The sequence below is a fragment of the Neophocaena asiaeorientalis genome, unplaced genomic scaffold, assembly GCF_003031525.2.
Source record: "Neophocaena asiaeorientalis asiaeorientalis breed wild unplaced genomic scaffold, Neophocaena_asiaeorientalis_V1.1 scaffold30, whole genome shotgun sequence".
Taxonomy (NCBI): domain Eukaryota; kingdom Metazoa; phylum Chordata; class Mammalia; order Artiodactyla; family Phocoenidae; genus Neophocaena; species Neophocaena asiaeorientalis.
The window spans coordinates 13,915,620-13,940,407 of NW_020174923.1; the positions used below are offsets into that span (position 1 = coordinate 13,915,620).

Here is a 24,788-nt window from a genome sequence, read left to right on the forward strand (position 1 = left end):
GATATTTGGGCTGGTTTGATCTAGGTTATCAAAATAGTCTGAGCTGTAAACCCCACTTCTCTCTTACAGTGTTTTGTAAGCAAAGGAGGTGGAGAGGCAACTGTAGCAGCCTGTGGGGTGGGTAAGCGATCCATCCAAGATTTTCCTCCTGCTGACTTAAGTGTTTATGAAGTCTTTTGATTTTCAGCCCAGGAAAGTAAAGATGGAGAGCACGTCACACTCAATCTTTGAGACCACTCACTCCTCCCAAAGACGATGCTGGCATGGCAAGAAGGTGGAGAACCATCGACACCAGAAGGACAAAGTTTTGCTTTTTAACTGAGGTACGACTGACATACCACATTATATAAGTTTCAGGTATACACCATAATGATTTGATATTTGTGAAGTGATCACAATTAGTCTAACATCCATCACCACACAGTCATAAAATTTTCTTTTCCTTGTGATGAGAACTTTTCAAATCTGTCTTAGCAACTTTCAAATATGCAATACATTGTTAGCTATACTCACCATGCTGTACATTACATCCCTATGACCTATTTTATAATTGAAAGTTTATACCTTTTGGCCTCCCTTCACCCATTTTGCCCATTCACCATCTCTGACAACCACCAGTCTGTTCTCTGTATCTATGAGCTTGGTTTTGGGGCGTGGGAGGGTTTGTTTTTGTTGTTTTAAATTCCGCATATAAGTGAGATCATATGGTGTTTGTCTTATTTTACTTAGCATAATGCCCTCAAGGTCAATTGTGTTGCAAATGACAAGATTTCCTTTTTTTTAAAAAAAAATAGCTGAATATTTCATTGTGTGTACATACACATTTTCTTTATCCATTCATTCATCCGTGGACTTTTAGGTTGTTTCCGTATTTTGGCTATTGTATATAATGCTTCAGTGAACATGGGGGTGCAGACAGCTTTTCCAGTCAGTGTTTCATTTTCTTCAGATAAATACCCAGAAGTGAAATTGCTGAGTCATATGTTAGGTCTGTTTTTAATTTCTTGAGGAACCTCCACAGTGGCTGCACCAATTTATATTCCCACCAGCAGTACACCAGGGTTCCCTTTTCTCTACATATTTGTCAACACTTCTTTTTGGTAACAGCCAGCCAAACGGTTATGAGATGATCTCTCATTGGGATTTTGATATGTGGTTTTGTTTTGCACTTCCCTCATGATTAATGTTGTTGACCACCTTTTCATGTACCTGTTGACCCTCAGTATATCTTCTTTGGAAAAACATCTATTCGGTTCCTCTGCCCATTTTATAATTAGATTGTTTGCTGTTCAGTTGTATATGTGCTTTATGTATTTTGGATATGAATCCCTTATCAGATGTCTGATTTGCAAATATTTCCCCCCATTCAGTGGTTGCCTTTTCATTTTGTTGATGGTTTGCTTTGCTGTGCAGAAGCTTTTTGGTTTGATGTAGTCCCACTTGTTGATTTTTGCTTTTGGTGTCAAATCCAAAGAGAATCATTGCCAGGACTGATGTCAGTGAGCTTACCACCTTTTTCTTCTAGGAGTTTTATGGTTCCAGGTCTTAAAGTCTTAATCCATTCTGAGTTAATTATTTGTGTACGGTTAAGACAGTGGTCCAGCATCATTCTTTTGCATATGGCTGTTCAGTTTTCCCAACAGTATTTATTAAGAGACTGTCCTTTCCCTGTTGTATATTCTTGGCTCACTTGTCATTAATTGATTATATATTTGTGGGTTTATTTTGGGCTCTCTGTTCTGTCCCATTAATTTGTGTCTTTTTGCCAATACCATGCTGTTTGAGTACTATAGCTTTGTAATATAGTTTGAAACCAGGGAGCCTCATGCCTCCAGCTTTGTTCTTCAGGGGGCAAAGTTTTAAACGCAGTTCAAATTTAATGTTTTTTTAATATAAGAAACTGGTCACATCAGTCAAATTCTGGGTAATGGTTCAAATGGCTTGAAATGCCAGATAAAACATGTTTTCAGCATGTCTGGATTTGGGATCTAATAGATTACTCTATAAGATGCAGCTTAAACCCCAATTTTGGATTCCTTCTTTATACCATTTCTCTTAATGACATCATCTTCTGTCTGCCCTGCCTGTCTCTTTCTCCCATTGCAGACTCCCCCTAACCGTTTTTCAACATGATGCCTCTTTCCATTGCGAATAAATTTCCTCTACACCCTTAGTTCCCTCACTAAAGGTTCTATTCTCCTGCCTTACCTCAACACAGGTTCTCTTTTCCTTCTTACATTTTATAGGACAGGCAGGTAATTTCTCCAGTGCCCCACCTGATATAATAATGCATATATACAACTAGACATACATAGTTTAAAAAAAAAAACATAGTTCTCATTACAAGTTAAAAAAAATCTGTGTGAGGTAACAGATGTTAACTAAACTTGAATCATTTCATGTACACTTATCAAATCATTGATATATAAAACTGTGTAAGTTTATATATCAATTATATCATTAAAACTGGGGGAGGGTGACTCTTCATCACCCTTTCCCCTCATCCCTAGTCTTGCTTTCCAGAAGCTACTATTCCTAAACTTTCTGTCAGCTCTTCTGGTATTTCCGTATTTCTAAATGATATGGTTAATAGCGCACTTCATTAATTTTAGAATCTGGTTTTTTTGGGGGGGTGGGGTGGGGGATATTTAAAGATTTAGTTCTCACACCAACCACCTCATTCTGTAACACCTCCACCCCCACCCTATACAGTTATAGTTAAGTTATAGTTCTAAGTAACTTTTCAAATGCATGACTATGATGTGCTTTTCCTGGGTTCTTCTGGGCAGACTGGATTCACATACAATCCTCTCTCCACTGGTACTTGGATAGCAACATCCCTCCACTTGCTGAGTTAGTTACCACTTCATTTGTTTTCTATTTTTCAAAAATGCATTGGCATCTTTTATTTTTGTTTCCTCTCCTATAAAGAATGACCTTTGCTTGGCAGTCCCATCCCTTTCCTGGTAAATTCCCTCACTTTTTCTTCTTTTTGGTTAGTCCCAGTTAATTAGTTTGGTAAAGAGCTAGCAGAAGAGTCCTCCTAAAACATTAAAAAAAAAAAATAAAACAAGTGTAATGATGCCTTTATAACAAATTCAAATAGTATATTAAGCAAAGTGAAAGTTTATATAATCTACCAGAGTCACAACTACTATTACATTTGGGGACTGTTCTTCCAGACCTTTTCTACATTGTATTGACTATACTGCATTATAACCACACAAGGCCAGCTAGAAGTCCAGTGCGCTATCCATTGTGCCACAGAGCCAGTTACTGCATTATATATATGATACCCATTCATACCATAGCTTTTTAAAGACTTGCTCATTTTACCCAAGGATATAGTGTATTTTTTTTTTTAATTTATTTTTGGCTGCATTGGGTCTTCGATGCTGCACATGGTCTTTCTCTAGTTGCGGCGAGCAGGGGCTACTCTTTGTTGCAGTGCACGGGCTTCTCATTGCAGTGGTTTCTCTTGTGGTGGAGCATGGGCTCTAGATGCACTGGCTTCAGTAGTTGTAGTTCGTGGGCTCTAGAGTGCAGGCTCAGTAGTTGCAGCATACGGGCTTGGTTGCTCTGCGGCATGTGGGATCTTCCGGGATCTTCCTGGACCAGGGATCGAACCTGTGTACCCTGCACTGGCAGGCGGATTCTTAACCACTGTGCCACCAGGGAAGTCCCTTGTGTGTATATCTTTCTATCTAGAAGTTCTTTATCATTTTTCTCTAACATTTTTAGAACTTATGTTCTAGCTCTTGTGCATTTCCCCCATCCTGTCCATTCACCTGCACTGATTTGACTTGTCACTATATATATATTGCAGCTATCTGCATGTCTTTCCTTCATGATGCTCCAAATTTGGCCATCTTCCAAGTCTTTAACTCAGGAAGCCCCTGCCTGCCTACAGGCCCTACACTGTCAGCTGCCATTCCAAAAGGGCAGCACTTGGGACCATAGCACTGGATACAGCTGCCTACTCTTTTCTGCAGGATAATCAGATCCCACCCCATCATGCCTCCTGGCCTCTATTATTTTTCATACGTTACTCCCTATATGCCCTAATGGGAGCCTCTCTTCTCCCTTCCAATCCTTTTCTGGTGCCCTCTGCCATTCTCTGGCTTTGATCAGTAACTCCCCATATGCTCAATTGCTCTGAAGCCTCCCTCCAGCTCCTGGCCTTCACTGAAGCCCTCCTCTCCAGGAAGGACACCACCCTTGAGTGGGTTTTTCTTCTTCCCCATCTGCCCCCATACTAGAAATAGGGTGTACTCTTGCCCACTTCAAGTCCATTATGCCTCCTTCCCACCTGCAATCACTAGTGCTCTTTTGAGCACCAAGGGCCTTACACCTGTCACCCCTCCCAACTAATTGATAGAAGCCATAATGCATAAATTCTCATCTTCTAGCCTCCATGTGAAAAAGCTACACACACTTAACCATCCTATCTTTAAGGTTTAACCCTAAGTAAGTCTCACCTCTAATGACAAGCCCACACTTCAGCTCTTTTCTGATTTAGAGATCTTTTTTTGGGGTCCTCAAGTGCTTTTTTTTTCTTTTTTACTGTTTTTGTTCACCTACAGCAATAGGCTTCAGAAGCTGGCTGCTCAGTTGCTTTCGTGCACCTCTTTTAAAGTTTTAGGTCATAAATTCAAAGCAATAAACTTGAAGAAAATTTTTATTTTCAAAGTTAGTTATTTCATAAAAAGTATTAGTCAGTATATAGGTAAGTTATTTAGAAGTGATTCTTCTGGGTTAGATTGTTTACCAAGGCAGAGCTACAACTGAGCCAGTAAAGTCCACACCTAGGAAGTCTGGCCTCATAGGAAGGGATTTTTACTGTACTGAAAGGAAGCCAGATGAAGCCGAGATTTGAAGCGCTCAGCTTCCAATTCCCGGAAGAAAGCATCATCGTCGTTCTGTGTTATCATGTACTGCAGCTGTTGAATTTCCTTCTCCATCTTAGATCTCAGTTCCCTCTTCACCTTATACAACATCTAAAAGAGAATTCATGTCATCCTGCTATTCACAACATCGATCCAGGCCCTCATGTATTTTTATTCCCTCTCCACCTTCCTGCTCATCAAGCTTCTGCAGTAATTTTAATAATTTCTCAGCAGCTCTTACAGAGACCTGAACAGGTAAAGTTAAAATCACAGAATACATGTTTTGAATCGTAGATCGATCTTATTAGTATCCTCTCCATTCCCCTTAAAAAGTGTAGTACAGTTGTTTTCCATTTCTTAAAAATGTAAATAAATGATTTCTATCTTGTTAATGATTACCTGGGCCTGGGATTTCTCTCTGGCTTTGAGCTCTTGACGTTCCTGTGATATGGCTTCTGCCAGCAATGAAAACTGTTTACAGGGAAGAGAAAAAAACCTTGTATTTGTCTGTAGTCTAAATGTAACAATTCTTATGTTCATAGGCTTAAAATCTTCTTTATTTTAATGGAAATAGGGCAATATTCTATACTGTGGTCAAGCACTAGCTTATTTTACCTTAAATTTCAGTCAGTCCAACCTGTATAGTGACAAGTTCCAAATTAATATGTGGAGGCTTACTTGTTCAGCAGACTAAGCTGATGTCTGACACCAGGCAGTCAGGATTAAGCACGTCAGAATGTAAACTAGCAGCAGTGAACCCACCTGGTCTTTATAGTAGTTCTCCATTGAGTCCAGTTCATTTTGGTGCTGTCTCTTTTGTTCATCTCGCTTTTCTTTGGCATAGTTTCTTAGGTCTCGTAATCTTTGCTTTTGAATTTGTAAACCTTCTTCAAACAGTTTCTTAAATATCTGCCAGTTATTTAGTCAGAAAGATAGTTATGGTGAATTTTCATGGAGGAATAAAATTCTGCCCAACTAGAGGTATGTAAAAAATCTATGTGAACTACAGTCAGCATAAAGTAACAGCTTTATTGAGATATAATTCACATACTATAAAATCCACCCTTGTAAGATGTATAAATCAGTAGATTTTACTATATTCAGAGTTGTGCAACCATCACCACTAACTGCAGAACATTTTCTTCACTCCAAAAAGAAACCCCATAACCATTAGCAGCCACTCCCCCTCCCCCTCCCCCTAGCAATCACTACTCCACTTTCTATGCCTACAGATTTACCTATTCTGGACATTTCATATAAATGGTATCATATAGTATGTGGCCTTTTGTATCTGGCTTCTTTCACTTAGCATAGTTTTTCAAGGTTCATCTATATTATAGCAGGAATCACTATGAAATTCTTTTTTTCATTGCCACATAATACTCTACGGATATACCACACTTTATCAATTCACCAACTGATAGACGTTGTTTCCTCTTCTTGGCTGTTATAAACAGTGCTGCTGTGAACATCTGTGTATAAGTTACCTAGGAACAGAAGTGCTGAATCATATGTTTAACCTTCTGAAGAACTGCCACACTGTATTCCAAAGTGGTTGCACCATTTTATAACCCCACCAGCCCTGCATGTGTGTTCCAACTTCTCTACATCCTTGCCAGCACTTTTTTATTTTAGCCATCTTAGTGGGTGAGAGTTTACCTCACTGTGGGTCTGATTTGTATTTCTTAAATGACTAATGGTATTCAGCATCTTTTCCTATATCCCAAAGATTCTTAACTACTTTCAGAAAAGAACTCTCAAGCAGCCATGTATATAGGAAAAGAACCCTAGAGTAGAAACAAACACTGCATGTACACAGCTGAGGGCCATGTGGTTATCATCTGACTAGGCCACAGGTACACAAACTGTTCAAAGGATTCGGATATGCTCACTTGTCCTCCACTGACTGATCAAGAATTCTTACTAAAGTACAGTCATGCATTTATCAGCCGGCAGTATTGCCTTAGTGTCAAATTACTTAACCTCTCAAAGCCTTAGTAGTGTCCTCTAGAAATGAGGATAATAGTATGACCCACTTCAGAGTATTGAGTCCCATTAAGTATAATTACCTTAATGTTTTACTCTAGAGATGAAATTTATTGCTAGTTTGGAATCCCAAGCTTGATTAGGATGAGATAGCAAATACCTTGTGGAAAGATCTCACAGTATATCTGTCCTACATTATTTTCCAGGTTTTGAGTGGAATCCGAGGTCATCTAATCACACCTTAAATTCCTGTCTCTTACAACATGCTCCCAAACCCCTAAAGCAGGTGTCCTGCAGAAGTACCGACACTTGGGACATCAGAGGGAATTAAGACCTCACATTAAGATAAGGACAGTAGAGAAATACAGATGAAGAGGCACATGAAAAGATGCTCAACTTCACTAATTATAAGAGAAATGCAAATCAAAACTACAATGAGGTATCACCTCACACCAGTCAGAATGGCCATCACTAAAAAGTCTACAAATAAATGCTGGAGAGGGTGTGGTGAAAAGGGAACCCTCCTACACTGTTGGTGGGAATGTAAGTTGGTGCAGCCACTATGGAAAACGGTATGGAGGTTCCTCAGAATTATCATATCCAGCAATTGCACTCCCAGGCATATATCCGGACAAAACTAATTTGAAAAGATACATGAACCCCCTGTGTTCACTGCAGCACTATTCACAATAGCCAAGACATGGACACAACCTAAATGTCCATCAACAGATGAATGGATAAAGATGTGGTATTTATATACAATGGAATATTACTCAGCCATAAAAAAGAACAAAATAATGCCATTTGCAGCAACATGGGTGCAATTAGTGATTACCATACTAAGTGAAGTCAGAAAGACAAATACCATAAGATACCACTTATCTGTGGAATCTAAAATATGACACAAATGAACCTATCTACCAAACGGAAACAGACTCACAGACATAGAGAACAGACTGGTGGCTGCCAAGGGAGAGAGGGTTGAGGGGAGGGGGTTGGGGGAAGGATGGAGTGGGACATTGGGGTTAGCAGGTGCAAGCTTCTATATATAGGATGGATAAACAACAAGGTCCTACTGTATAGTACAGAGAACTATATTCAGTATCCTACGATAAACCATAATGGAAAAGAATATATAAAAAATAGTGTGTATATATATGTATAATATATACATGTATATATATGTATAATATATATATTATATTCATATATATATGAATCACTGCTGTATAGCAGTAATTAACACAACATTGTAAACCAACAACAATTAAAAAAAAAGACAAGGGCAGTAGAGACAGAGACTGGGATGCACTATGGGGGTAATAAAATGAGGTGTGGGCAAGTCTGAACTCTAGCCAGCATTTTGGACTTGCATTTGGATTTTGGATTCACACTGGGACAAGAGTCACAAAGAAGGTGGCCCTAAAAGGTAACAGACAAAATTTACCTTCTTAACTGGATTGGACAGAAAAGCAATATTTACCATTTCTTCCCGGGTTCTCATTCTCATCATTTTTGAATGCAACTGAACTCTATAATCATCATAATATTTTCGGGCACGAACAGTCTGCTGCCGATTTTCTTTTATCTTTGATTGGGTCAACTTCTGCCTGTGAATGCGGTCCTTGAAGTCTTGCTAAGAAAGGGAAGGGGAAAAAGAGGTAAGGACGAGAGGAAGACAGACTCCAGTGTTCTCATCTGTCCCACTCCCCAACATGATGTCTTCAGGCCGGGTATGGAGGGCCAGTAGCCTGCTAGCTGGGCATAGAGTGTGAAAGCCTGTCCGTCCCCAGAAATCCTTTAGTCTTTAGTAGGTTCATCACCTCAGTCAGAAGAGCTGCCCCACAGTCCCGTGGTTAGGACTCCACGCTCCCACTGCAGGGGGTGCGGGTTCAATCCCTGGTCAGGGAACTAAGATCCCATATGCTGCGCAGCCAAAAAAACAAAACAAAACAAAAAACACACAGAAGAGCTGCCCCAATAAGCCCCCAAGGCTGCAGAGAGCAGCAACAATCCTCATGGACTGAGAATCTCATCTCCCCATTTCACCAGGGAGTCATCTAAGCCATACCCAGATGCCTGCTTAAAAGAAGTAGAAAACTGGCACCCTCAAAGATGTTCAAGCAGAGCTTGAGTTAACAGAAGTATCTATATCAAAACTAAGGAACTTAGGTGATATCTTAGCAAAGTAGTGAGGGTGAAATGAAGTCATGTACACAAAGCCTTCAACTAGGTGTCCAGACACTTGTTTTCTTTTCCCCACACCAGAGTCTCACATGCAGTTCCTGATGGCTTCCCCTTCTTTCTCTGAAACTGCTTAGAATTATAGTTCTCATTGCTTATCTCTAGACTCAAGTTTCTTCCTCTGGCTTATTGTCTTTGATCTCTGTCCTCCCCCTTCATGATACTCAGAGGATAATGTTGTACTATGTACGATTCTCAGTCCAAATTATAATGGAGGCATAGACAACCTCAGCTTTCTATTTGGGACCTGAGAAAGAAAGGAGGACAAAAAACACTAAGTTATAATCACCTGGTACCTCGAAGAGGCTTGGAGGTAGAGACAAACCTGGATTAAAATCTCAACCTTGCCCTTGCTGATTATGGTGGGACCCAGGGCAAGTTAACATCTCAAAGCTTCAGGTTTTCCATTTCATAGAAAACGTTTCTATTATGTTACTATAAAGACTAAATGAAACTGTGTATATAAAGTATCTAGCACCTTACCCTCTCATCAATTTTGGTTAAAGACCTAAATGCTTCCACAGGTAAGTGTAAGAGGTATGAGTCAGTGGGGATATTGCCCAGCTGGTACAAATAAAAGTAATTAATATAACTTACCAGTCTCTTGTTATGTTCATATTCTTTCTTGATAAGCACAGTAAGGAGGTCGTGCCTTCTCAAGGCTTCTTCTATCTTTAAGTGGGATACAAGGGAACGAGGTTAATAATTCTATTCGCTAGATTATCAAGGATAAGCTCTGCCCCTTTTTGGTTTATACTCCTATGCGTGATTGACAGTTATCTTACTTCATCCTGAAGTTTCTTCTTTGATCGATTTTCTCTATATGCCTCTTTTTTGAGCTGTTCAACCTGTGCAATTTGCTGTCTCCACATTTTGCCTAGTGTTTGACCAGAAACATAGAGGAACGGAAACTGCTCCAGCATCAGGGGCAGGAGACTGCGTTCATTCACTTTCACTGCAAGGTAAAAAAAAAAAAAAGATGCTCTTAATCTGAGAAACTCACTGACAGCTTTTAAGAAGAAATCTCATCCCACCTTCCTGCGAGATCAAAGCTTATCTAAGTGATGTGGTTCTGAGCCTGAAAAGAACAATTCTAAAAGTGTGTTATTACTTTTGCATTCCTTCTCTGATTGGGATAGCCAATTACTAGTAAGGATGAAAATAACCTCAACATTTCTGACTGATGACATGCTGGTTTTGTGAAGTCCATCCTAACTGCTCAGCTGATTCAGTGCCTGGGGTGGATGCTGTGTGTGTGGTCAAACTGCCTCCCAGGAGGGCTAAGGAGTGTTAATCTCTGTCTGATGGGATGTAGTTAGAAGGCCAGTGGTCTTTGAAACTGTACCCTGGCACCAACTGTCAATGTAACAGGAGCTGGACAGGCCCTCTGCTTGCTTTGGAGCACCCCTTTCGTTCTACCAACTTCCCAGAAACAAAAGACAACCAGCATGAGTGAGCAGAGTGAAGCTAAAGCTGGAACAGCTGGTCATAGCCATCACATTCCTTTGGTGCCAATATATTGGTATATATTTAAGAGTTTTAGAGAGGGCTTCCCTGGTGGCACAGTGGTTGAGAGTCTGCCTGCCGATGCAGGGGACATGGGTTCATGCCCCGGTCCGGGAGGATCCCACATGCCGCGGAGCGGCTGGGCCCGTGAGCCATGGCCGCTGAGCCTGCGCGTCCGGAGTCTGTGCTCCGCAACGGGAGAGGCCACAACAGTGAGAGGCCCGTGTACCGCCAAAAAAAAAAAAAAAAAAAAAGTGTTTTAGAGAAATGCCTCATTAAGAGTTTTATCTCTCTTTTACAGAAATCTAGCATATGGCAGTGAGAGAAGAGGGAACTTTCTCCAGCTGACTGGTAGATGCTGGTTCTCAGTGCTGTGTCCTTGGCATGTAGCACACACTTTCAAAGGATGCCAGTTTTCCATAAAGTACAATTTTGTGGTTCTTACTTGGAATTGCTTTATTTGGCTTTGGCAAGCCACCTCTTGGACCTGGAGTTGTGGTTTTTCTAGAGTAAATCTTCCAGGGCTGACTATGTTTTGGAGTTCCTTTATGAACAGTTTCTCTGTATATTTTTTCCTTAGGAGCAGATATAAAACAGAATAGAAATGAGAAGTCTAATAACTTTCATACATCATCTTAAATATTACATAGGGACAAAAATAGTTAACATAATCCCCAGCCAAACCACCTTACTTCAAATTTCTAGTCTGGGGATTTCCCTGGTGGCACAGTGGTTAAGAATCTGCCTGCCAACGCAGGGGACATGGGTTCGAGCCCCGGTCCAGGAAGATCCCACATGCCGCAGAGCAACTAAGCCCGTGCGCCACAACTACTGAGCCTGTGCTCTAGAGCTGTGAGCCACAATTACTGAGCCCGTGTGCCACAACTACTGAAGCCCATGCACCTACAGCCCGTGCTCCACAACAAGAGAAGTCCCACACCACAATGAAGACCCAACACAGCCAAAAATAAATTAATTAATTAAAAAAAAATTTCTACAGTCTGGTTATTTACCTACTCTAAGTTAAATGCCTCTTTAGTTTCTGGCATCCTTTGGAATTTGAAAAAGCACTGAATCTTTTTCAAGTTTCATAGTTGCCATAGCCCCACACCCTAAATACAACTACTAATGATGTTCTGATGTACTTGCTTCTTTTGACAACCTTTTAAACGTAGATTAAAAAAGTTCTTAAACGATGTTTAGTTTTAACCACACTGTATGCTATATCCTGTTTTGTTTATGAACATTTTAGCATAAGCATTTTCTCCATGCTTTCATTTAGCTTCTGTAACTATTCTTTTGAAAGGCAACGAAACTTATGCTTTGGGTGTCTTCCAACCAGGCATGGAGCAACTGGGATTTCCTGTCTTCTTTTACTCTCCCTCTAACTTGTCAGCCTAGACTATCTTTTAAAGCCTTGGTGAACTAATAAGCAATAGAAGCCCTTAAAAACTGATGGAAGTTTTAGGCAGGAGGGAAAAATACTAGTTTTGGGTACCATGTCTTGCCACATTTTAGCAACTTGCCTACCTATGAATAAAAGAAAATCCCACATCATGAAATGAAATTCTGCTTTTTTCTAAGGGGCTAATAATGATTAAGGCCCTGTTGATTTTTTTCCTTTTAAGAAGATCATCTCTGTACTTTACACTGATCTGATCAAATGGCATTTATTACAGTAGAGACTTTTACCCACTGTTTCCTCCTTGTCATTTATTCCTAGAGGTCCAATATTCTCTTGAACTTTATTTCTTCTTAGTTCCTTTTCAAATGCTTCAGTTATTGCCTACAGGGGAAAAGGCCATATGATATTATAGTTATTAAAAACATACAAATGAAAATGAAGGAAAAAAATCAATCTAAGATTCTGCCATTCCATTCACTTTTTAAAAGTTCCTTTCAGGCTATATATATCATTAAATATACATTATTTAACAGATATGTAATTGGGACATAAAACACAACTTTACATATTTTTTGTGTTCTCACAGTTCCTGTAACTATTTTGATACACACTTGAGTGGAAGTTACATGTTTGAGTTGAAGTTACATGTTATTTTAAGACATCTAAATTATGTTTTCACCATTATAAAACATACTGTAGCAAACAACTTAAGTGTTCTAAATTTATGCTACATTTCAAAATCCCTATTCCACAGTAGAAAGTCTTCCTTAGTAATCATACATTCTCCTGTTGAACCCTAACAGGAGGGGTCTCATTCCTGTTTGGGCATTTTCATCCTATCTGTAATTCAAATAGCCAGTCACATTTAATCCACCTCAAATTCTCTTCATTTCTAAAGCGCTCTCTGAAAATGCCTGTCTACACTGATATACTTTCTTAACCCACTAGAGTACTGACTAAGCTGTATCTAATAAGGTTAGTTTTCTTAGAGTTTCATGAGTACAAGTTTTATGTTCCCTAATGGGGGACGTAAAAGCTATGTCACATAATTTTGTCATCCACTCAGCTCAAGAATATTAAATGCATTTTAAGCCTTTAGTCAACAGCATGTTCACTGTAGCATCTGGCTAAGGGTAAATGGTAATGCCTGCTGCCCAATGGCAGTCAAGTGATGGGATATACCTTTGCTTGAAATCGGCGGATATCTGTTTCTTTTGGCTTTCGCTGCCTTTTTCTCTCCATATGGAACTGTTTGTTTTTGTTAATTGGAGATGGAGAAAGTGAATGAGCTCTGGAGGGTGGCTTTCTATGCATGGCAAGTCCTACAACACAAGAGAGACATGTACCATCAATTTCTGACTGTCAGAAATGTTAAGTGGGCACCAAACAGTTGACTGTTACCAAATCCAAAGAGACTATGGATGTGCTAAATGTACTCTCTCCTATAACTAATTTCTGTTTGTTTATATGTTTAATCACACCAAGCAAACGGACTAATGCACATAATGTGTACTCAAAATGTCTCAAAGAAGTACTAAGGTTCTATATTCAATTTTGGGTTGAAAATGGTGCAACATGTGGAATGCCTGCTGCACACTCGTGGTGGTGGAGAAAAAGCCACCTGAGCTGTATGTCTGCTATCCTTTCACCTATCTAGGTCCTGAGGAGGGGGCTGTAAGTACATGTACACATCCTTATAAAGCAGAATGCTTATACGCAAAGGTTACTGTAGCTTAGCAGTTTTAAGCAGTCCTGTTCTTCCCTACTTAGCCATCTAGCCCTCCTAATTCCATACTGCCTAAGAGATCTAATGAATTACGTCCCTCCACAAACCTTTTTATGTTCCACCGTTTATAAATATGCTCAGGAATCTGCTAATTGTGAGAAGGGGGACTCCATGCCTTTTTGGAAAAGCAAATAATTCAATATAGCTCTATGGTCAAGGAAATTTATTTGATACCCTTCTAAATAAATTTTCCCAGAAAATTAAAATGTCCCTGAGCTTTTTTCTCTTCACTCTCTTTTATTTCAAATCTTTCAAATTAATTTAAAACTTAAAGATGTTAACCTGACTTGCACGATCTATTTTAAATGATGTTTTAATAACACTTTTATTATGTCCACAATGTATTCTTCTTTAGAAACTGAAGAGCCAATAAAAATAACATTTTAACTTATAATGTGTTTTTAAGATGGGATACAATGTACATGTCAGGGAAACATGTAGGTTACTGGATGACAGTTCCTAGAGATTACCTGAGTCAAATTTAAGGGAAGACAGATGAAATAATCAAGAGAACGAAGAAGTACTCTTGGAGTAAACAAAACAAAACTGAAAAGGAAATTTTGGATGAGAAATGGATTGCTTCTAGAGAAACAAGGGATGACCAAAGTCGATAGAAGTGAATGGAAAACATGCAAAGTTTTAGTTGGTGGAAGACAGGATAATTATTTGAACAAGCAGTAGGAAACATCAGCAAGGATGTGGCAAACCAGAAACTGTCATGCATTGCTGATATGAGTACAAACTGGTGCAATCACTTTGGAGGGGAATTTGGCAATGGTGAAAAAGTGTAAACTCCTCGGTCTAGCAATTCTAGTAGATATAGATCCTAGAGAAACTTCTGCACATATTTACAGGTTGTTCATTGCAGAACTGTTTGCAGTTATGAAATCTGGAAACAATCTATATGTCCTGCAATGGTGGGGGGGACATATATATAAATAAAAATACATACTCATACAAATGGGGTACACTGTATGAACTCAGTTATGCAGTAGTTAAAATGAAGAACTGGAAGTATCAACATAGATTTTTAAAACAATGTTAATAGAAAAAAAGTTGCAGAATAATATATATCTGTATATTAAAAAAACATAAAACAATAGTATATTTAGACAAGTAACAATGCTATTAAAGTATAAAGACAGGGATGAGATGGTCCAGTTCAAGATGGCAAAATAGAGGCTCCTGAACTCACCTCCTCCCACAGACACTGAAACCTACACTAAATATAGAATATTCCCTCTGAAAGGAATCCAGACACTAGCTGAGTGACATGAGAAAAAACCCACATCAAAAAGGGTTGTGGCACACCTTAATCTACTAGGAGCCATTAAGAATGAAAAAAATGGTTTGGACAAACACAAAGATTTGAGAGCCAACCAAGAGCTAGGGATGGGCTGAATGATAAGAGTCATCTCCTATGCAAGACTACTCCTTCAAGACTGGGAGAGTGGCTGTTTTATCTAATGCACAGAAACCAACACAGTCAGGAAAACGAAGAAACAAAAGAATATGTTCCAAACAAAAGAACAAGAAAACTCAAGAAACAGATTTTGATGAAATGGATAAAGGATTTACTTGATAAAGAGTTCAAAATAATGGGCATAAAGATGCTCACTGAGGTCAGGAGAACAATGAGAATTTCAACAAAGTGAGAATTTTAACGAAGAGAAAATATAAGAAAGTACCAAACATAAAAAAATATTTTTAAAAAATAACATCTTAAGTACCAAACAAATCACAGAGCTAAAGAATACAATAATGGAAGTTGAGAGTCCGCCTGCCAATGCACGGGACACAGGTTCGAGACCTGGTCCCGGAGGATCCCACATGCCATGGAACAGCTAGGCCTGTGCTCTGGAGCCCACGTGCCTGGAGCCTGTGCTCTGCAGTGGGAGAAGCCACCGCAGTGAGAAGCCCATGCACCGCAATGAAGCATAGCCCTTGCTCACCACAACTAGAGAAAACCTGCGTGCAGCAACAAAGACCCAACGCAGCCAAAAATAAGTAAATAAATTAAAAAACCAAAAAAGAATACAATAATGGAGTTCAACAGCAGACTAGGTGAAGCGAGAGAAAGCATCAGCCAACTTAGGGCAATGGAATTCATCGAAACGGAAGAGCAAAAAGAAAAAACAATGAGAAAAAGTGAAGATGACTTAAAGGACTCCATCAAGTGGACCAATATTCACATTATAGGGATCCCAGAAGGAGAAGGGAGAAAGTGGCAGAAAGCTTATACAAAGAAATAATGGCTGAAAACTCCCCTAATCTGGGAAAAGAAACAAGACATTCAGATCCAAGAAGCCCAGAAACTTTAAAATAAGATAAATCCAAAGAGACCCACACTGAGACATATTATAATTAAACTGTCAAATTTAATTTGAGAGACTCTTAAAAGCAGTAAAAGAAAAGCAACTTGTTACGTACAAGGAAACCCCTATAAGACTATCAGTAGATTTTTCATCAGAAACTTTGCAGGCCAGAAGAGAACAGCAAAATATATTCAATCTGCTGGAAAAAAAACTGCAACCAAAAATACTCTACCCAGCAAAGCTGTCCTTCAGAATTGAAGGAGAGATAAAGAGCTTTCCAGACAAGCAAAAGCTGAATGAATAAGGAGTTCATCAACATTAGTACAGCCTTACAAAAAATTTTAAAGGGACTTTTTTTTTTTTTGGCTGCACTGCACCATGTGGCTTGTGGGTTCTCAGTTCCCCAAGCAAGGACTGAACCCAGGCCACGGCAGTGAAAGTCTGGAATCCTAAACACTAGGCCACTCTGTTAAAGGGACTTTTTCAAGCTGCAATAAAAGGGTGCTAATTAGTAACAAGAAAACATATAGAAATGTATAAATCTCATTGGTAAAGATAAGTAATTATTTAAATTCAGAATACTCTAATGTTATAATGGTGGTAAGTCATATACCAAATCTAGTATGAAGATTGACAAACAAAAATAGTAAAAATAACTATAACTACAATAATTTGTTAACGTATACACAAGGAAAAACAATGTAAAATGTGGCATCAAAAACATAAAATGAAGGGCAAGTAAAAATGTAGAACTTTAATATGTGTTTCAACTTTTCACCTTAAAATATGCTGTTATAAATATGTTTTATATAAGCCTTATGGTAACCACAAAGCAGAAACTTAGATACACAAAACAAAGAGAAAAATCTAAGCTACTATTAGGGAAGATCCTCAAGTCACAAAGGAAGACAGCAAGAAAAGAAGAAAGGAACAATGGAATTACAAAGCAGCCAGAAAACAATTAACAAAATGACATTTAGACCATATCAATCAGTAAATAATTACTTGAAATGTAAATGGACTAAATTCTCCAATCAAAACACACTGAGTAGCTGAATGGATTAAAAATTTAAAAAGACCCAACTATGCTGCCTACAAGAGACTCCATCTTTAAGAACACACACAGACTAACAGTGAAGGGGTGGGAAAAGATCTTCCATACAAATGGAAACCTAAAGAAAGCTGGTGTAGTAGCTATACTTCTAACAGACAAAATAGACTTTAAGACGAAAACTATAATGAGAGACAAATAAGATCATTATACAATAATAAAAGGGTCAATTCATAAAGAGAATATAATTTTATGTAAGTTTTTTGCACCTAACATTGGAGTATCTAAATATATAAAGCAAATATTAACAGACCCAAAGGGAGAAATAATAGTACAGAAATAGTAGGGGACTTAGATTCCCCACTTTCAGCAGTGGATAGATCACCCAGACAGATCAATACGGAAATACTGAATTTAAATTACATGTTAGTCCAGATAACTTAACAGACATTTACAAAAAACTCTTATGCCAAAGCAGGAGAATACACATTCTTCTCCAACGCACATGAAACATTCTCTGGGATAGATCATATGTTAGGCCACAAAACAAGTCTTTGAAAATTCTAAATGACTGAAATCGTATCAAGCATCTTTTCTGACCATGATAGTATGAAACTAGAAATCAATTACAAGAAGAAAATGGGAAATTCACAAATACATGGAGATTAAGCAATATCATATTAGCCAACCAGTGGGTCAAAGAAATCAAGAGAAATTTTTAAAATCTTAAGAAAAATGAAAGTGGAAATACAATGTACCAATACTTATGGGATGCAGCAAAAACAGTTGTAAGAGGAAGTTCATAACAATAAATGCCTACATTAAAAAACAAAGATATGACACCTAAAGTCAAGCACCAAAATAAACAGGTGGAACTATATCAAAGTAAAATTCTGTACCACAAAAGAAACGATCAAAGAAATGAAAAAAACCACCTACAGAATGGAAAAAAAAATTGCAAATCAGATCTCTGATAAGGGGTTACTATACAAAATACATAAAGAATGCTTACAACTCAATGGCAAAAAACCAAATAATTCAATTTAAAAATGGATAAAAGACCTGAAGAGACATTTTTCCAAAGAAGATATACAAATGGCCAACAGGTACATGACAAGGTGCTCAACAGCACTAATCATTAGGGAAATGTAAATTAAAACTACAATGAGATGTCATCTCACGCCTGTTAGAATGGCTATCATCAAAAAGAAGTAGCAAGTGTTGGCAAGGATGTGGAGTAAAGGAAACCACTGTGCACTGCTGGTGGGATTATAAATTGGTACAGCCATTATGGAAAACAGTATGGAAGGTCCTCAAATAATTGAAAATAGAATTACCATATGATCCATCAATTTAATCTCTGGGAATATATACAAGGGAAACAAAAACACTATGTTGAAGAGGTATCTGTTTCCCCATGTTCAAAGCAGCATTATTTACAATAACCTAGACATGGAACAATAGTAAGTGTCCACTGACAGATGAATGGATAAAGATGATGTGGTATATACATACAATGAAATGTTATTCAGTCATAAGAAGGAAGGAAATTCTACCATTTGTGACAACATGGATGGACCTTGATTCCATTTTGCTAAGTAAAATAAGTCAGAAAGAAAGACAAATACTGTATGAAATCACCTGTATGTGTAACTGAAAAAAAAAAAAAAAGAAACCAAACTCACTTAAATGTGGAAATCTTAAAAAAAAAAAAAAAAGCCAAACTCATAAAAAGAGATCAGATTTGTGGTTACTAGAGGCAGGGGGTAAAGGGTGGGGGAACTGGTCAAAAGGTACAAACTTCCAGTTGTAAAGTAAGTACTAGGGATGTAATGCACAGCATGATGACTATAGTTAACCCTGCTGTGATGGTGTATTTGAAAGTTAAGAGAGTAGATACTACGAGTTCTCATCACAAGTGAAATATTTTTTTTTTTTTATATCTACATGAGATAACGGATGTTCTCCCACAGGAGTGAAAGTTCTGAATCCCATGACAGGCTCCCAAGCCTGGGGGTTTGGCAACAGGAGGAGGAGCTCTCAGAGAATCTGGCTTTGAAGGCCAGTGGGGTTTGATCACAGGAATCCCACAGAACTGGGGAAAACAGAAACTCCACCCTTGGAGGGTGCACACAAGGTCTTGCGTGCACCAGGACCCAAGGAAAAAAGCAGTGATCTCATAAGAGACTGGGCCAGACCTATCTGCTAGTATTGGAGGGTCTCCTGTGGAGGCAGGGGGTGGCTGTGGTTCACTTCAGGGACAAAGACACAGGTGGCGGTACTTCTGGGAAGTACTCATCAGCATGAGCCCTCCTGGAGGCTGCCGTTTTCTTACCAGGACCTGGCCCTACCCAACAGCCTGTGAGCTGGCTGTGTGCTGGGATGTCTCAGGCCAAACGGCCCACAGGGCAGGAACACAGCCCCACCCACCAGCAGGCAGGCTGCTTAGTCTTCCTGAGCACACAGCTGCCCAGTTAACACACCCCTTGATACAGCCCAGCCCACCAGAGGGACAAGACACAGCTCTACCCACCAGTGGGCAGGAACCAGTCCCTCCCACCAGGAAGCCTGCACAAGCCTCTTAAGACAGCCTCATCCACCAGGGGGCAGACAGCAGAAGCAAGAAAAGCCTCTACCCTGCAGCCTGCAGAATGGAAACCTCAATCACAGAAAAGTTAAACAAAATGAGACAGCAGAAGATATGTCCCAGATGAAGGAACAAGATAAAACCCAAGAAGAACAACTATGTGAAGTGGAGATAGGCAATCTATGCAAAAAAGAATTCAGAGTAATGATAGTAAAGATGATCTAAAATCTCAGAAAAAGAATGGAAACACAGATCGAGAAGATACAAAAAATGTTTAACAAAGACCTAGAACAGGGGCTTCCCTGGTGGCACAGTGGTTGAGAGTCCGCCTGCCGATACAGGGGACATGGGTTTGTGCCCTGGTCCGGGAGGATCCCACATGCCACGGAGCGGCTGGGCCCGTGAGCTGTGGCCGTTGTACTCCGCAACGGGAGAGGCCACAGCAGTGAGCGGCTCGCGTACCGCAAAACAAAGCCAAACAAAAAACAAACAAAAAAGACCTAGAACTAAAGAACAGAGATAAATACAATAACTGAAATGAAAAATACACTAGAAAGAATCAATTGCAGAATAACTGAGGCAGAAGAACGAATAAGTGAGCTGGAGGACAGAATGGTGGAAATCACTGCCAAGGAACAGAATAAAGAAAAAAGAATGAAAAGAGATGAGGACAGTCTAAGAGACATCTGGGGCATTAAATGCACCAACATTCACATTATAGGAGTCCCAGAAGGAGGAGAGAGAGGGAAAGGACCTGAGAAAATACTGTAAGAGATAACAGATGAAAACTTCCCTAACACAGGAAAGGAAACAGTCACCCAAGTCCAGGAAGCACAGAGAGTCCCAGGCAGGATAAACCCAAGGAGGAACACGATGAGACACACAGTAATCAAACTGACAAAAATTAAAGACAAAGAAAAAATACTAAAAGCAACAAGTAACATAAAAGGGAACTCCCATAAGGTTATCAGCTGATCTCTCAGCAGAATCTCTGCAGGCCATAAGGGAGTGGCATGATATATTTAAAGTGATGGGGAAGGAGTCAAGATGGTGGTGTGGGAAGACATGGAATTCGCATCTCCCCACAACTAGGGTGCCTGCTGGCTGCTGGTGAGAGACTCTGACCCCCAAGGAGACGGGAGGAACCCCAGAGTGAACCAGTAGGACGTATGGGAACCGAGGGGGGAGGAGAACTGGAGGCCAAGATTGGCGCCCCTGAGGCTGGGGAGATCAGGAGAGGCAGGTGGGAGGGACTCTCTGGAAGAGCGGGAAAGGAGCAGCGGGTGATTGCCTGGCCCACTCGGGCCAGGGAGCTTGCTGAGCTGCCAAGCCAGTTCTCCCTGCTCCAAAGCCCCATCCAGGCTGCGTGGGTCCTGGAGGCATAGGAGGGAGGCCGGGGAGATCAGGAGTGGCAGGCGGGAGGGGCCATCCAGGAGGAGTGGGAAAGGAGCAGAGGGCTATTGCCCTGCCAACTGGGGCCCAGGGAGCCTGCTAAGCTCCCAGGCTGGTCCCCTGTGATCCAAAGCCCCCTCCTCCAGGCCATGTGGGTCCTTGGGGGCATAGGAAGGAGGCAGGGGAAATCAGGAGAGGCAGGTTGGAGGGGGCCTCCAGAAGGAGCAGGAGAGGAGCAGAGGGCAACTGCCCTGCCCACTAGGGCAGAGGGAGCCTATTGAGTTCCCAGGCCAGTCCCCTGCCCTCCAAGGCCCCCCCTTACCCCACCTCCAGCCACATTGGTCCTGGGGGCATAGGAGGGAGGCCCAGGAGATCAGGAGAGGAAGGTGGGAGGAGCCCTCCCAGGCCCCAGACCAGAGGAGCAGAAGAGGAGAGGAGGGCATTTGCCCTGCCCACTTGAGCCCAGGAAGCCTGCTGGGCTCCCAGGTGAGGTCCCCTGCCCTCTGAGACCAGGGGTGGGAGGCACACCTGGGCCCCTTCTGTTCCTTGACCCTAAGCCCCACCCCCCACAGCCCCCAGGGCCTTTTCCAGCCCTGTGGGTCCTGAGCATTGGCCCCGCCCACCGCACAAATCTCCCTTGCTTAGGCCTCCCTCTCCACAGCCAAGGGCTCCCCCACCCCGCCCTTTTTATTTTTCTTTTCCCTCCTCTTTTTTACGATTGTGGTACTGATGTACTTCCCAGTTGTTGATTCATCTACATTTTTATTTTTACACTCTTTTTAACGTATCTATTAGTTTCCTAGTCTAATTTTATTTTTTACATTGTTATTGTTCTATTTTTTATTTTTTGCTGCCCCACGCGGCTTGCAGGATCTTAATTCGTGAGCTCTGCAGTCGGAGCTCCAAGTCCGAACCACTGGACTAACAGAGAACCTCAGACCCCAGGTAATATTTATTGGAAGTGAGGTCTCACAGAGTTCCTCATCTCATCAGCACCAAGACCCAGCTCTGCCCAACAGCCTACAAACTCCAATGTTGGAAGCCTCAGGCCAAACAACCAGTAAAACAGGAACACAATCCCACTCATTAAAAAACAAAAAAAGAAACAGCAAAAAAATGTCACAGATGAAGGAACAAGGTAAAAACCTACAAAACCAAATAAATGTAGAGGAAACAGACAATCTACCTGAAAAAGAATTCAGAGCAATGACAGTGAAGATGATCCAGAATCTTGGAAACAGAAAGGAAGCACGGATTGAGAAAATAGAAGAAATGTTTAACAAAGATCTAGAAGAACTAAAGAACAAACAGAGATGAACGATACAATAACTGAAATGAAAAATACACTAGAAGGAATCAATAACAGAATAACAGAGGAAGAAAAATGAGTAAGTGAGCGGGAAGACAAAATGGTGGAAATAACTGCCGAGGAGCAGAATAAAGAAAAAAGAATGAGGGCTTCCCTGGTGGTGCAGTGGTCAAGAATCGGCCTGCCAATGCAAGGGACACAGGTTCGAGCCCTGGCCCGGGAAGATCCCCCATGCCGAGGAGCAACTAAGCTTGTGTGCCACAACTGCTGAGCCTGAGCTCTAGAGCCCACAAGCCACAACTACTGAAGCCTGTGCACCTAGAGCCCATGCTCCACAACAAGAGAAGCCACAACAATGAGAAGCCCTCACACCACGATGAAGAGTAGCCCCTGCTCACCGCAACTAGAGAAAGCCTGCACACAGCAACGAAGACCCAACACAGCCATAAATAAATAAATGTATTAAAAAAAAGAAAAAAAGAATGAAAAAAACTGACAATCTCAGAGACCTCTGGGACAACATTAAACACACCAACATTCGAATTATAGGAGTCCCAGAAGAAGAGAAAAAGAAAGGGTCTGAGAAAATATTTGAAGAGATTATAGTGGAAAACTTCCCTAACATGGGAAAGGAAATAGTCACCCAAGTCCAGGAAGCACAGAGAGTCCCATACAGGATAAACCGTAGGAAAAACACATCAAGACACATATTAATCAAACTAACAAAAATTACATTCAAAGAAAAAATATTAAAAGCAAGGGAAAAACAAAAATAACATACAAAGGAATCCCCATAAGGTTATCAGCTGATTTTTCAGTGGAAACTCTGCAGGCCAAAAGGGAGTGGCAGAATATACTTAAAGTTATGAAAGAGAAAAACCTACAACCAAGATTACTCTACCCAACAAGGATCTCATTCAGATTCAATGGAGAAGCCAAAGGCTTTTCAGACAAACAAAAACTAAGAGAATTCAGCACCACCAAACCAGCTTTAGAACAAATGCTAAAGAAACTTCTCTAAGCAGGAAACACAACAGAAGACCCACAAAAACAAACGAAAAGCAATTAAGAAAATGATAATACGAATATACATATTGATAATAACCTTAAATGTAAATGGATTAAATGCCCCAACCAAAAGACACAGACTGGCTAAATGGATACAAAAACATGACCCGTATATATATACTGTCTACAAGAGAGCCACTTCAGAGCTAGGGACACATACAGATTGAAAGTGAAGGGATGGAAAAAGATATTCCATGCAAATGGAAATCAAAAGAAAGCTAGAGTAGCAATACTTGTATCAAATAAAATAGCCTTTAAAATAAAGACTGTTACAAGAGATAAAGAGGGACACTACATAATGATCAAATGATCAATCCAAGAAGATATAACAATTATAAATGTTTAGGCACCCAACATAGGAGCACCTCAATACATAAGGCAAAGGCTAACAACCATGAAAGGAGAAATCGACAGTAACACAATAATAGTATGGGACTTTAACACCCCACTTACACCAATGGACAGACCATCCAAACAGAAAATAAGTAAACACAAGCTTTAAATGACACAATAGACCAGACAGATCTGATATTTACAGAACATTCCACCCAGAAGTGGAAGAATATACTTTCTTCTCAAGTGCATATAGAACATTCTCCAGGATAGATCACATCTTGGGTCACAAATCAAGCCTCGGAAAATTTAAGAAAATTGAAATCGTATCAAGCATCTTTTCTGACCACAACGCTATGAAACTGGAAATCAATTACAGGAAAAAAAATTGTAAAACACCCCAAATACATGGAGGCTAAACAGTGCACTACTAAATAACCAAGAGATCACTGAGGAAATCAAAGAAGAAACTTAAAAATACACAGAAACAAATGACAACGAAAACACGGCGACCCAAAACCTATGGGACGCAGCAAAAGCAGTTCTAAGAGGGAAGTTTACAGCTATTCAATCTCACCTCAAGAAACAAGAAAAACCTCAAATAATCTAACCCTACACTTAAAACAACTAGAGAAAGAAGAACAAAGAAAACCGAAAGCCAGTAGAGGGAAAGAAATCATAAAAATCAGAACAGAAATAAATGAAATAGAAACAAAGAAAACAATAGCAAAGATCAATAAAACGAAAAGCTGGTTCTTTGAGAAGATAAACAAAATTGATAAAGCCTTAGCATTAATTAAACTTAAAAGCTTTTTAACATCAGGGAAACCGTAAACAAGACAAAAAGACAACCCTCAGAATGTGAGAAAATATTTGCAAATGAAACAACAAAGGATTAATCTCCAAAATATACAAAGAGC

The 24,788-nt window shown here is 40.0% G+C and overlaps 1 protein-coding gene across 6 annotated transcripts in view; it reads right to left on the bottom strand.

The window, feature by feature from the left end:
* Nucleotides 1-4,660: 4,660 nt before the first annotated feature.
* Nucleotides 4,661-24,788, bottom strand: part of CEP95 (centrosomal protein 95) — a 57,785-nt gene continuing 37,657 nt past the window's right edge. For 5 of the 6 annotated variants that reach the window (XM_024760529.1, XM_024760528.1, XM_024760527.1 and 2 more), the window contains 9 exons: nucleotides 13,210-13,349; nucleotides 12,319-12,408; nucleotides 11,068-11,197; nucleotides 9,902-10,071; nucleotides 9,714-9,788; nucleotides 8,356-8,508; nucleotides 5,649-5,795; nucleotides 5,286-5,357; nucleotides 4,661-4,997 (listed from right to left, as the gene is read on the bottom strand). In XM_024760529.1, the coding sequence (XP_024616297.1) occupies nucleotides 4,821-4,997; nucleotides 5,286-5,357; nucleotides 5,649-5,795; nucleotides 8,356-8,508; nucleotides 9,714-9,788; nucleotides 9,902-10,071; nucleotides 11,068-11,197; nucleotides 12,319-12,408; nucleotides 13,210-13,349 (1,154 nt within the window). In that variant the 3' untranslated portion in view covers nucleotides 4,661-4,820. Of the gene's footprint in view, nucleotides 4,998-5,285; nucleotides 5,358-5,648; nucleotides 5,796-8,355; nucleotides 8,509-9,713; nucleotides 9,789-9,901; nucleotides 10,072-11,067; nucleotides 11,198-12,314; nucleotides 12,409-13,209; nucleotides 13,350-24,788 lie in introns of all 6 variants that reach the window. The other variant, XM_024760530.1, reaches the window with a different exon arrangement.